Here is a 15,090-nt window from a genome sequence, read left to right as displayed (position 1 = left end):
AGTTTATACTTTTAAGACATTAGTAAATCGGTGACATGCAGCAGGTTGACAAAATGAAGAAAACAAAATGTGTCAAACAAGTTTAAATTGAAATAACAAAATCAAAATGACAAATACAGCGCAAACGTGACTCACATTAGGATGATTGCCAATTAATACTATGTCTGACAGTTAGGACATTGAAATATGTGAGTTTTTAACGTTACATACAGCAACCAATAAAACTACTGTTCCAAAGGACTCAGGAGGCAAAATAGTCAGTGCCACAATTTAAAAGCATCTGTCACCAAAATTGCTAAACATTTTTCATGTGTCATGAGGCACAGTTTAAAAAATAATGACAACAGCATAAGGAAAACTTGAATAAACTGGTTCAGCAAAGTGGTGTAGAGGTCACATGTCAAAGCTCACTCACAGAAAGACAGATACTTTATGTGATAGTTGGAGAATGGCAGAAAAATAAACAGTAATGTAATAAAGCCTCAAAATATTTCATTACTGAAATAGTTCAGCTTTTATGTTTCTTACACTATGCATTCTCCAATCCTTTGTGTGTTACACTGTGGTGTGCTAAACCCTCTCTTTAATGTTTTTTTCTAGTTATTCACATGCTGTTCTTCAAACTCTTTATTTAAATTGGTAATTTGTTTTTTAATATATTACAAAAAAAATTCTAAATGGTATATTTAATAACATTTGGTCACTTTTCTAAGAAATTAAATGCTCAATACATTCATATGAACTTACAGTAATGTTAACATAACCAGCTGTACTGTATAATGTTGGCAAGCAAATTTGATGTTTTCTCTTCAGATAAAGATAATGTTTCATTCAGAGACATGATCAATGATATGCATGAAAATAATGAAATAAATAGGTTAGATAATACATACAGTACATACATGCATAAGTGAAAAACTTACAAATACTTAATGGTCAGTACTGCTGTTCAGAGTCAGACCCACCCATTTATATAACCATATCCTGTGTGGTTGTCATATTACGAAACAAATCCAACAGGGGTGTTGCCGCAGGCATTTTCTCACTCAAAAAAAAAAAAAGAAAGAAAGAAAGGAAAAATAATGTATACCACTTTAAGAGATAATGGTCACGCCATTGAAATAAGAAGCAAAGGTGATAGCCACCCTTAACAAACGAATGTTTTACTTGGTGGTTACCGCAGTGATAACGTTGTAAGTGAAAGTTGTGGACGCAGCTGTGAAGAATTCTTGTAAGAAGTTTACTTGTGGTCTTGCCTCTGGTGAGTTCTCTATCATTACGCACACACACAAGCACGCACGCACGCACGCGCGAATATACGCTATTTCTGGTCATAAAGAATATTGAAGGGAATTGATGGTTTGATGACTTTTCATGCTGTTATACGGTGAATTTTGTATACACGAGAGAGGTGAACAAGTGAAATAATGTCGAGCTATAACACCACAGCAGCCTGTTGCAAAAATGTCCCTTTTTTATTATTAAATTATTAAACTCAATGATACAGTATACTTACTATATAAACAGAGGAAACTGTGCGCAATAGCCTATCTAAGATTATTAAGTCTGGCTGAAAAACCGCACTGGTTTTCCAGTTGTTTATCGACGTAATCATGCGCTTGACCGACGTATATTGCACCGCGTCTCGCGCAGGTTCGCCGCAGGTTTTAGACGCGTTTCAGGTTAAAAAGAACTTGAACTGTTAATTAAAAACGTGAGACGTCTTTCTGTTCTATTCATTACGTTACGTCTTTGTTTAGCACAAGGGCGCGTTCAATGTGAACTGCCCCTTACAGTGTTCTTACAGTGTCGTTAATGACTGATATTTTTCATCAGTTCTTTATTATGCAAGTTTCTGATGTGGACGTGACTCACCAAATGCTACCGAGAGACGTCTGTCTTTACTACGACTTTAAATGTATTTACACAGCCACAATAACGGGATACAGTGTATAAGTTATGCACAGAAAAAAGCGCCATGCTTGATAAAGACAGGGGCGTTTCTAGAGACTGTGGGGGCCCCATGCTGAAGGGATGACCCCCCCACACACAAGGCACCTTAATCATTCATCCATGCACATAGATTATTATACAAACAAATATTTTATTTTCCACAAATTGTAAAACACTTCCTTTTCAATGGAAATAATATAATTAAAATACAAATAAATAAAGGGAAACTTTGCATAAATATTATAAATAACTCCAAATACACAAACAATAAAAAGAGAATTGCCGTAGTGCAAATTTTTTAGAACTGCTGCTTATGGGCCTTGGCTTCAGCAAATGCAACCACTATGTCTTCCATGGCTAAAGACTTTCGGATACCACAGTCGATTGATATAAGTGCCAGTCCTGTGAGCCTCTCCTGGCACATGGTTGACCTCAAGAAGGTTTTTTTTTATCAGCTTTAAAACAGAAAAGCTCCTCTCACCAGAGACAACAGAGGCAGGAAGTTTTCTCTCCCCACTTTTAAAAATTGAAGAGCATATGTAGTTATAAGAGCCCATTATTATCCCGTTTGTTACCTAATTTGAAACATAAACAGAACATACATATTACACAAGAGGAAAGACTCCTCATTACCGCTGTTAGGTCAGTGTAGCTAGTCTTAAATAATAGTAATAATAATAACAAATTAATAGTGTTTATAAAAAAATAAATACTAGCTGAAACACATCTTGAAACTTTAACATCTGCCACTGTTGATATAAAATGAGGTCTAATAGATTCTAACTTTAGATTATTTCATAAGTATCGAGGGAAGCCGGTTGTTGCACACGTGCATCAGAGAGCAGAGCAGATCATGATTGCGAGCTGGTTCTGTTATACTCGTGCGAAAGTTCTTATTTTTTCTCTCACGCAGTTCACAGTCTCTGTCTGGGTAACAGTGAGTGATAAGCAAGAAAAATAATGGTCAAATTAAATTGTTTAAATTAAAACAAAGTTAGAGCAAACAATACAGGCCTGAGTTTCCCGATAACGTTGTCTCTTAGCGCGCTACGAAGACTCTTAAGGTATAACTTAACTGAAGATATACCATTTCTAGGTGTGTTCCTCGAACCATGCCTTAGGAAGCCGCTTAAGATGTACCTTCTTACGTGCGACGTTACCCGGTGCTGTCCGTGGCGATGGTGCTGAATTTGTTGATATCGATGGCTCGAGAATCAATTATTCTCTCGTGCTGGGGCTGCTTCACTGCGTTATGTGAGAAAGCGGTGTTTTTTTAAAAGAAGCACTTCAGAAATAGTGGAAATTGCATTTATTTGGACTAATGGGATATTATAAAAAAAAAAAAATTACAAATTGCAAACTAAATTAAACCCTGGATATTTTATATAATTTCGGAAAGAGTGCGCGAATGCACAACCTCGTGCTCAAACGTGTCATGCGTCTAACCCACTACTGAATTGGCCCATACAAAGCTGTCGTGTGCGCTACCAGGCCACTTTGCCACCACGTCTGCAAACACCCCCTGTGGTCCACCACCACCTGGACATTGATGGCCGCGAAGCCCTTACGACAGATGAAGGCCTGGTTGAGCTGATGGGTTGGCTATGGGGATAAGTGTCACGTCGACAAGCCCTATTATTTGTGGTATACCGGCAATGGCATGGAAGCTTTGATGCGACTCCATCACTTCGTGCCTGGCGGAAGGCATGCGGATATAATCTGTGGCATGACGGAGCAGGATGTTTGTGCCTGAACGAACGCACCGCCACACCGAGGTCTTAGGCTACTCAGTCCATATCCATCCCCAACCACCTCCAGAAAACTCCCCACTGCATAAAAGCGGAGAGCCGCAAGCAGCTGAATTTCGGGGCTGAGGGGGTGGTTCCGTCGAGTTTGTCTTGACACATCCGGACTAATAAGATCTAAAAGCTGCTGAATTTGCTGTCGTGGCAGGCGAAATTTCTTTTGAATTGTATCTTCTGACATGGTAGCCAGGGGACTAAAGTTTTCGCGAATATAATAGTGCACATACACTAAATGGCTTCATGGACGGCGCCGTCTTTGATTTAGCACAACTATTCGCTGTATCGCTGCAATAGTTTGACCAAATTCCCCACCACAGTCATTCTCTTTAAATAGACGAATAAGCCTTTACTTTCGAATGGTTTGCCAGCTGATGTACCTTTGGATAATATAATTAAAAAGCTAACAACAATCAGTGTGATGACAATTTTATTATTTGCATGAAAACACTTGAATAGCCTAATTGAACACTGGGTGTATTCAATTTAAAATAATATTGGTATAGACTAAGATGTAAAGAAGCTTTTTGCAGTGGTGCCCACTAGCGGAGTGAACTGCCAACAGTGATAAGGTATAGCTAAGAGTGCTCCAGACCAACCTTCCGAACGTATGACTTACAGAAGGTATACTTAACTAAGAACGTTTCGGGAAACACGTATTAACGATAAGGTACAGCTTAAGGTGTAACTTAAGAACGACGTAGCGTTAAGAAGGTTTCGGGAAACTCAGCCCAGATTAGTGATTGGTCCTTGGCAACTCTGTTTGCACATGCGCAGCTCATTCACTTCTGTGTCAGCTGCCGTGCGGTCAACTGAATGTGCTGCTCCTCTCTAGCACTCACTGAATAGAGTAGATGCAGAGAGAGGTGTGCCTGTGGCAGAAAAGAAAGTCATTGGTCCAAAAAGTCGCTAGATTTGTCGCTAGGTGCTTTTAAGAAAAAAAGTCACTAAAGGGGTCTGAAATGTCGCAAAATCTAGCGACAAAGTTGGCAACACTGGTTGTACATACATTACGTGTTCTCTTGCATTGGTTTGGAGACCAATTTCCTTACGCATTCCATTCATTCAAAACAGCTGTCGAATAATCCATTAACTGATTACACAGCAAGTCAGCTGCCTGCCTACGTATTCGGATGCAGCCCAGATGTGGTAGATGAGTTGATACTTGAGAAGTGGGAAGAGACTTGGAGAAAAAACTAATTCGTTTGAATGGACTGGGGACAAAAATTCATACATATTTTTCAGAAAAGATTCACCTCAAATTGCTGCCTGAGTCCACCATGACAGTTGTTGATTGAAAGAAAAAAGCCCACTCTAGCACCCCTTGCGACAATGCTGAGAATGCAGTGCGTACTTGCGTTGTGTTATGAATTGAAAACTGACACATTGGTGCCGTGACTGTAGGTGTTTGGTGTCAGACCACCATGAGAACGGCGTGTGTGGACACCGGTTAGGTGAATCAAGGAGTGAGGAAACTGCATTTTTGGGTACCACAGCCCGATCGGGTGTGGCAGAAGGTTTCCCTGACGGTACTCTACCGGGGGATGGAGTGGCGTGGCTGTAAGCGGTGCCCTGACCTGAGGAACCAATCGTCTAGCCGTGAGGGCTGAGGGGGGGATGGGGAGTTCCGGTCCAGCCCAATGCTCACGGTGGCGTTGGCAAGCATGCCAGACATCTACGCGTCAGACTTAGACTGGGCGAGCAGACCCGAAGGTGGCTGCCCAGTCGAGTCCTCAGCATCAGACGCCACAACGCTCTCCGATGCAGCAGCGATATTCTCATCTAGCTTGGGGGGTCTGAAGGAGACAAAAGACAGGCCGTGGGGTAAGCCAGTCTCGCATCGGACCCGGACAGGGGCAGACGAGCATGCTGGAGGTGGGTGGTTCGTGGGTCTTCACCCGGCGCTCTCCACTATTGGTGCTTTTCAAAAGCGGGAAAATGCAGATGTTAATTTTCAATGGAAAAAAGAGCACTTAAATCGAATACATTATGTATTACCTGTAGTGGTGCTAAGAAAGCAGTTAAACTATCAAACTACTATTAAACAGTAAACTTATAACAAAAATAAATAACCAACTCTAAACTAAATGTGATAAGATTGGAACCAGTGAGGTTTGATTTTATTGATGTGTCCTTATTATTGTTCGAATAATGGTCTGTATATCATACAAAGTGATCGTATACTTTGATATGATGCACAAGTTGCATACACTACTTATATGACACTTTTAAATGCTTTTTTAAGCTTTAAAGTGAGTCACTACTGATATTGTGTTGAAATCAACCAAGAGAGCATCCTTTGAAATATATCCTTTTATGTTCCACAGTAGAAAGATATTTGTATGTTTGGAACAGAATAAGGGTAGAACAATAAATCATTTTCATTTAGGGTTGAACTATCCCTTTTACTGAAATGAACCATATGCACACCTGCTTCCAGCCAGATCAGAAAAGGAACTTAAAAATTAGGAATATGAGAAGTGCTACACAAAGTTCCAAAATGGCTTAAATAAGGATGAACTAGGGCAGAGCTGCAGTGTAGGTGAACCAAAAATAAAATGAAAGAGTTTAGTAGCACAGTCTTTTAAAAGAATAAGGTTTGAGTAATTTGCTTGTGAAAAGTTGAGTATTTGTGTGTTTTTTGCAGATAGAATGTCTCAGCTGCTTTTTAACAAGGTTTAAAACATTGTTGTTGTTTTTTCAAAGGTTTTATTTTATTCATTGTATTGCAGTGAGGCCATAAACATACTAAACGCAAAATACACAAGTGCAGACCTGAGTGCAAGGCCAATGCATTGCCAATATGCAGTTAAACAAACTGATGTGCATTCTTGTGTTACTGTGGCAGTAACAAACCTCTGCTTTTAAGGGGGTGAGCTTGAATCTGCCTTTGCAGTCACGTACTTGCATAGAGTATGTTTCAGACTTAAGAGTAATTTACTAACACCAAAGTAAGCCTACTCACTTAATTTTGTAAGCTGAGTGACTTGGATCTATGCAGTCCTGCTATAGTCACTGTCGCCAACAGGATATTTATTTGCTCTCAGATTAGAGAATCTATTGCACAATTCACTGAACTCATGAACAATAAAGTTGATTTATGCTACTGCATCTCAATCATATACTTGCCACTTGGAAATCACTTTTAAGTCATTTTGAAAGCACATGACAATTCTGCATTGTTTTATTTCTTCTGTATATTTAGTAGAAATAATTTTACTGGACAGTGCTGGGGTGAAGACACAACATGTTGATAGAGTTATAAGATTGTACCATAGCTGCAATTGCGAAAGGTAGCATATTAACTAGACCTCTGCAGATAATTGCTCCATGCCCCTTTAAATACTGTTAAATGAACCTTCACTCAGATTCTATAGTATAAGTGTCTCTTCATGCACATTGAGGCTGAAGCAGGGAATACTGTTCTCGTTCTTCTTGAACTCACCATACACTCAACAAAGGCTGACCTTGCAATGATTTTGCAATCTACATCATTGGTAAGAATATGTTTTTCAGTAAGAACATTGTATAGATAATCAAATATACCAGACACATGATTGTCGGCAATCTTTTCTTGTTAGTTTAAATGCAGTGAATTAACAGTACTGAAATGTGGGAACTTTTGCTGCTGCTTACTAGAATGAGATTGGTTCTCTTCATTGAACTTTGTCTTTTAGCCTATTCATTGATTACTGACTGATTTCACTCATCCTCAACTGAGACAATCCTTTCAGTTAATGCTGTGATAAAAAAAAAAATTGTAGTAGATAAAATATTCTACTGTGGTACTAAATTGTAGTAATTGCCTAAAATGGTCTTGTTTACAATGATGTAGATGATTAACATTCACAAACAATTTTACACAGTTTCTCAGTACATCAATCTTGCTCCCTTGCTTTATCACAGGTGCCATGAACGGACAGATTTCAAGCATGTGTTTTCAAGCATGTGTCCAAATCTTGATAGCTCTTCTGATGACAACTGTTCCAGTTGTTCAGAGTGGGAAGGTTCTTGTCTTTCCTGTGGATGGCAGCCACTGGGTCCACATGACCATCTTGATTGAGGCGCTTCATGCCAAAGGTCACAATATTACTGTCATCCGGATGGTGGACAGTTGGTACATTAAAGAATTTTCACCTCACTACACATCGATCACTCTGAAGTCTCCAGGGGGGTTTGATGAAGAATTCTTTGAGAAATTTGCATCCAGACTTATGCAAATTCAGAGGGATGGTTCCACCTGGGCTCGTCTGAAACTAGAGATAGAAATGTGGGAAAGTACATCTGAGATGACTAAAACAGAAAGTAACATGATAAGCAGTATGATGGAAGACCAGCAGCTAATGCAGTTCCTCAAAGAGGCCAAATATAATTTGATCCTCACAGATCCACTCTTTTTTGGAGGTATTATTTTGGGGCACTATCTGAAACTGCCAATTGTCTACAATGTCCGCTGGACAATGTATAGTGAAGCTCATTTTGCGATAGCTCCTTCGCCACTTTCTTATGTTCCTTTTCCAATGGTAGAGTTGTCTGACCGCATGAGTTTCTTTGAAAGACTGAAAAATGTTGTGATGTACACTGTAGCTGAAGCAATGGGTGCTTTTCTGTTTGCACCATATTATAATGCACTTTGCGAACGGTTCATTGGCCCAGGAGTATCATTCCTCACCTTAGTTCAGAGTGCTGATCTGTGGCTCCATAGAGTTGACTTTATTTTTGAATTCCCACGTCCCACTATGCCAAACATTGTCTACATGGGAGGTTTCCAGTGCAAACCGTCAAAGCCTCTTTCACAAGATCTTGAAGACTTTGTGCAGAGCTCTGGTGACCATGGAGTCATCCTCATGTCTCTGGGCACTCTCATTGGTCAGCTTCCTGATGATGTGGCTGAGGCAATTGCTGAAGCTTTTGCAGAACTTCCACAGAAGGTCATCTGGAGGTACAAAGGAAAAAGACCATCTGCACTTGGGAACAACACCTTAATGATGGACTGGATACCTCAGAATGATCTTATGGGTCATCCTAAGACCAGAGCATTTGTGGCACATGGTGGAACAAATGGAGTTCAAGAAGCCATCTACCATGGAGTACCAATCATTGGATTTGGGTTGATCTTTGATCAGCCAGACAATCTTGCAAAGATGAGAGTAAAGGGAGTAGCAAAAATTGTAGACTTTGCCACAGTGGATAAGGACTCTTTCCTTAAAACTGTTAAAGATGTCCTTTATGAGCCCTCTTATCGAGAGAACATGCAGAGACTCTCAAGGCTTCACAAGGATGTTCCAGTGAAGCCTTTGGACAATGCCATCTTCTGGATTGAATTTGTTATGAGGCACAAAGGTGCAGCTCACCTTCAAACAGAGTCGTACAAAATGCCCTGGTACACTTATCACTCTGTCGACGTGATACTGTTCCTACTTTCTGCTCTATCACTCATAGTCCTGACCACATATGAAGTTATTAGGTATTTGTGCTGCAGAATGTGTGTGAGAAAACAAAAAACAAGCTAGAATGATTTTATTTTTATTAAATAAATGCAATATTTGTATTTACTTCAGTCCATTTCAGTCTGTGGTGCATTGTGGAGCATTTTCTGTTTACGGTAAGCATAGGATTATACTGTCTTTTCTGTTTCATGCTCATGGAGAGAATAGATGTAATTTACATATGACATTATTCATACATGTTTGCCTGTTAACTGAAATTCAAGTCCGTCACATTATGTGTTCATATGGTAATCAATAAAATGTGATTATTATTATGTGATAAATTTTTTTTTATAACATATACTCTTAGACACAGTTATTTAAGTACTATTTAGGTACAAATAATGTACTTTCAATTAGATATGTGTTGCTACTTAAATGGTAAATGGTCAGCACCTTTTTAACCTTAACGGTATTCAAAATGCTTTACACTGTGACACATTCTTCCATTCATACACCAATGGCGGCAGAGCTGCCATGCAAGACGCTAGCCTGCCATTTGGAGCAACTTGGGGTTCAGTGTCTTGCCCAAGGACACTTCGGCATGTGGAGTCGTGTGGGCCGGGACACGACCCGGCCCCCAATTGGCTAATCAGCCAAGAATAGGGATAAAGGCAGTCAGGTGCGGCAATACGTTAGAGACAGAGCCACACGCCCTCCTCCTCATAACAATCTCTTTTACAGAAAGTACATTTTTTACTATATGATGCTGAGCTCATATGAAGTGAACAGACACGATGAGTTATGGTTCTTATCATTCAGCTTATTTAACTCTAACTTAAAGGTGCTGTAAGCATTGACGTTCTGGAAATTCCAGCAAACTTAAGACACTGAATTAGACATGCCCCCATTTTCAAAAACCCTGCCCTTGATAGACTTGATCGCTTGCACACACGCTTTGATGTCGGCAAGACAGAAGTATGTGTAATACTTAAATTTTTTTAATAACTTATACTCTTAGACAAAGTTATTTAAGGGTACAAATAATGTACTTTCAATTAGATATGTGTTGCTACTTAAGAGGGTACAACATTTATATCACCACTCCTGTATCTCTGTGATGAGGAGGAGGGCGGGGCCGGGCCATGACTGTGCACGCCCTTGTCCAGGTCCCTGATGTCTAAAGCAATGGTAGCAAAATACTGACTGACACTCTCAGCATTCTACTGCCGATATATGGGCTTCCCTGTGAACAACCAAAAGATTGACAGGCAGAAAGAATCCTGAAGACTTTTGACTAGCTAAACAAAGAATCTGACCGTGGCTTGCATCGTTTTTATTTATTTATTTTTTACAGAGAATATTGCTGTCTAGACAGATGCGATATATCATGCCACATTTTTCAGTGATATCTGACAGGTGGATATTTCTGCATGTCATTTAATAAAAAAAATAATCACTAACGGAACCTTTTATAACAGGTTCTATTGAAGAAGACTTAGTGTAACTTTTTTGTTTTATCCTCACAAATGGTGAACTGATGTCATCACTCACACATTATAGATTGCATGCTCTACCAAGCTTCTGGTCTAAAAGTTTTCGCCAATTTTAGATTATTACATTTTTAGGAAAATAAATTTATGTATTCTGGGCACAACATCTAACAGTTATGAGGATTCTAATTTTGTACCATATCAGTAATGTTGAAAGGTAACTCATTAACTAGATCTTTGAAAGTAAATGCACCTTGACCTTTAAAGATTGTTGAATGAACCTTCACTCACATTTTATTATATAAATATGACAAAGGAGTTTAAGCTGTGCTTGTACAGTAGTTCTTTAGGCTATAATCAACAGAAGTTGACTTGGTAACAATTGTGCATGCCACATATTCATGGGTAAGAATATTTGTTAAGGTTAGAACAGAAACTATGTCTGAAATTTTATTAACTCCTAATAAAATATTGTTTGTCTAGTAACATTATCACTCAGTGAAAGAAAATAATTTTAAGTCTCTTTAGAATTGTGATTATTGAATTAGTAAAGGGTGCATTGTAATACATGTTTATAGTGCTGTTATATTTGCATATCAAAATAATTTCACGGTGTCTAAAAATGAAATTTAAAGATTTAAAATTATGATTTTCTGGAAAATAATTTGCACATCAAAGCTTAACTGAATTAAGCCTAAGCCATTATGTGTCTTGTCATATCTTGTAGGATTGGGGTTTATTTTCAAATTAAGTTAAAAATCCTCCATATTCTTTATTCTTCCTTTCTGTAACAGGTGAAACTTCAAATAGTTGCCCTGATTTCCTATGTCACTGTACTCTACACACCAATTTTGTGGCTGAGTTTTGTGAAGCAGTAACAGAATTTCCATTAGCTCCAACAAATTCTAAAAGAGATGTGTCAGATGGTAACATTTTAGATGCAGTGTAATAAGCAATTGCAAAAGCAATTTAGAGTTCACCAATTTTGACAGTTCTAACATTACAAGCTCTGAAAAATAAATTGTAGGAAATAAAATATTACTTAGATCGTCTCTTCTCTGTGTTACATCTCTTACGTGATTTAAAAATGTTCTTGTTCTCTTGCTTTGCAACAGGTACTATGAGCCAACAGAATTTTCAGGTGTGTCAAACTATTTTACTAGCCCTCGTGGTGTTGGCAATCCCAGTTGTTCAGAATGGAAAGATTCTTGTGTTTCCTGTGGATGGCAGCCATTGGGTCCACATGAAAACCTTGATTGAGGCACTTCATGCCAAAGGCCACAATATTACAGTCATGAGGATGGCAGACAGCTGGTACATCAAAGAATTCTCACCTCACTACACATCAATCACTCTGAAGTCTGAAGGAGGATTTGGTGAAGAATTCCTTGAGATGTTCACATTCAGACTTATGGAAATTCAGAGGGGTGGTTCCACCTGGGCGCATATGAAGCTGGAGATAGAGATGTGGAAAAGTATTTATGAGATGATTAAAACAGAAGGTGAGTTGATAATCAGCATGTTGGAGAACCAGCAGCTAACGCAGTCCTTAAAAGAGGCCAAATATGATTTGGTTCTTACAGACCCTGCCATGTTTGGAGGTATCATATTGGGTCATTATCTGAAACTGCCCATGGTCTTCAATGTGCGTTGGACATTGTATAGTGAAGCTCATTTTATGATAGCTCCTTCACCACTTTCGTATGTTCCTTTTCTATTCCTGGAGTTTTCCGACCGCATGAGCTTCTTTGAAAGAGTGAAGAACATAGTGATGTACATAATAGCTGAAGCACAGGGTGCTCTCCTTTTTGCTCCAACTTATAATGCACTTTGCGAACGGTTCCTTGGCCCAGAAGCGTCCTCCTACCTTGCCTTAGTTCGGAGTGCTGACTTGTGGCTCCACAGGGTAGATTTCATTTTTGAATTCCCACGTCCCACTATGCCAAACATTGTCTACATGGGAGGTTTCCATTGCAAGCCATCAAAGCCTCTTCCACTAGATCTTGAGGACTTTGTGCAGAGCTCTGGTGAACATGGTGTCATCGTCATGTCGCTGGGCACTCTCATTGGTCAGCTCCCTGTTGATGTGGCTGAGGCAATTGCTGAAGCTTTTGCAGAACTTCCACAGAAGGTCATCTGGAGGTACAAAGGAAAAAGACCATCTGCACTAGGGAACAACACCTTAATGATGGACTGGATACCTCAGAATGATCTTCTGGGTCATCCTAAGACCAGAGCATTTGTGGCACATGGCGGAACAAATGGAGTTCAAGAAGCCATATACCATGGAGTACCAATCATTGGATTTGGGTTGATCTTTGATCAGCCAGATAATCTTGCAAAGATGAGAGTAAGGGGAGTAGCAAAAATTGTAGACTTTGCCACAGTGGATAAGGACTCCTTCCTTAAAACTGTTAAAGAGGTCCTTTATGAGCCCTCTTATCGAGAGAACATGCAGAGACTCTCAAGGCTTCACAAGGATGTTCCCGTGAAGCCTCTGGACAATGCCATCTTCTGGATAGAGTTTGTTATGAGGCACAAAGGTGCCGGTCACCTTCGCACAGAGTCGTACAAAATGCCATGGTACTCTTATCACTCTGTTGATGTGATACTTTTCCTGCTTTCTGCTCTATCACTTATAGTCCTGACCACATATGCAGTCATCAGATATTTGTGCTGCAGAAAATGTATGAGAAAAACCAAAAAGAAGATACAATGATTATTTTTATTGAACTGATACAGTGTTAGTTTTTTTTTTTTTTTTTTTTTGCATGCGGGATTAAAATGGTCATTTACTTAAGCATTTCAAGTTTTGTATAGGACTATTCTGTCATTTTTGTCACAAGTTCAGGCATAATTAATGAATTATAATTAATTAAAATATACATTTATTTGCATATTGACATTATTATTTTATAATTTTTTGGCACAGAATGTATTTCTAAATTATATTCTAGACATTTAAAATTATTTTGTCAATATTAATCGTACGGGTCTGTTAGAACAACATGTTTATCCATTTTATGTGAACACATTATATTATATTATTTGGTTTCGTATTGATTACCCTCAAATGTATATCTATAGATGTGTCCCTGAATTACTGCATTATACAATGAACTTGCACTATCCACCATGCACTCAGCTATGCAATTTATGCATTTTCAAAGTGTAATACTGTCCCAAATTAAATACTAATGCTTTTTGTTTGTTTGTTTGTTTGTTTTTTCAGCATGGAAGCATTTGCTGTTTTCCAGCTAACAGAAGTAATGTTTCAAACACAAGCGATGCATTGCTGCTAGCTTAAGCATGTTAGCCGAACTCTGTTTAAAACTTGTATCTCAAATAATGTATACATATTCACACAGGTTAATGGTAAATGAGGCAATGGTAACTCACATTTGTAAGTTGTACTTACAAAAATTTCACTAGTTTCCCTATTCACCATGCATAAAAATTGATTTTACAGGCCAGCATCATTGCCCCGTAACTACGCTACGTAGGGCATGCCATGACGCATCCAACACACTTCCGTTTTCTCAGTTGAAGATGTACATCATCTGGGTAATCGTACTACACTTCTTGTTGCATTTTTGGTGTAAACATACTGTACCACTTGCACTACTTACACGATAAAATGGTGTTGAATAGTGCAGAAGTCTGATTTGAGATTTACCTTATACAGTATCTTAATATACTCCAATTATAATATATTGTACCTAACAACAAAAGACTGTTTGGGAAAAATAGAGTTAGCCAAGGTTTGCTGTACCATCTTTACCTACATTTTGACAACCTGCTCAAAAAACTACATTATTTGATTTGTATTTTTTTACAATGTGTTATAAATACAGTAATTTATGTAAAATGAATTAATTAGCTTCTTTAAAGCTAATTTGAACAACATAAACTGTAGCAATCTGACCCACTAGGTCAATCTGTGATTATGTGTATTGCTTAAGAGCAAAATGGAGATAGATCTCAGTACCTTTGTAGCTTATAATTCACACCTGCCGGGGGTGAAAACCTTTGTGCTAACAACCCAGATGAGAAGCAAAAAAACAAAAAGGGTATAATCTTAGATCTCCTTAAGGAAAATGCTGGGAACATTACTTTAAATCTGTAATTTGTTATATGGGTGATACAGTACATGCAATACTATTGAAAAGTTGTTAAGTCTTGTGGTGTGACATGCAATACTCCATCTAAAACTATTTCAAACAGCCTTTCATTTTGAATTCTTAAATAATACAATTCTTTAATTATTTTAGATTTTCAGGCATGCAACGTTTATGATCTATATTGAGAGGCTACATTGAAAAAAACAAAAAAAAAAACAGTTTGCTAATGTTAGACAAAGGTAGATGGTTTGGCTATCACTTACCTTCTGTATTTAATAAACAGGTTTACTGA

General features: G+C 38.5%; 2 protein-coding genes across 2 annotated transcripts; both read left to right on the top strand.

Annotated features, from left to right (window-relative positions):
• Positions 1-1,114: 1,114 nt before the first annotated feature.
• On the top strand, positions 1,115-13,873 carry LOC127651580 (UDP-glucuronosyltransferase 2A3-like). The gene is made up of 2 exons (XM_052137476.1): positions 1,115-1,261; positions 11,793-13,873. Exon 2 carries the CDS (start codon positions 11,798-11,800, stop codon positions 13,394-13,396), a length of 1,599 nt encoding a protein of 532 aa, XP_051993436.1. The 5' UTR covers positions 1,115-1,261; positions 11,793-11,797; the 3' UTR covers positions 13,397-13,873.
• LOC127651579 (UDP-glucuronosyltransferase 2C1-like) lies at positions 1,117-9,489 on the top strand. Its single transcript, XM_052137475.1, has 2 exons — positions 1,117-1,261; positions 7,662-9,489. Exon 2 carries the CDS (start codon positions 7,667-7,669, stop codon positions 9,266-9,268), a length of 1,602 nt encoding a protein of 533 aa, XP_051993435.1. The 5' UTR covers positions 1,117-1,261; positions 7,662-7,666; the 3' UTR covers positions 9,269-9,489.
• Positions 13,874-15,090: the final 1,217 nt, after the last annotated feature.

The sequence above is a fragment of the Xyrauchen texanus genome, chromosome 11 (genome assembly GCF_025860055.1).
Source record: "Xyrauchen texanus isolate HMW12.3.18 chromosome 11, RBS_HiC_50CHRs, whole genome shotgun sequence".
NCBI lineage: Eukaryota > Metazoa > Chordata > Actinopteri > Cypriniformes > Catostomidae > Xyrauchen > Xyrauchen texanus.
The sequence above is the reverse complement of the archived record's forward strand: the minus strand, read 5'-3'. Positions and strand labels throughout refer to the sequence as shown.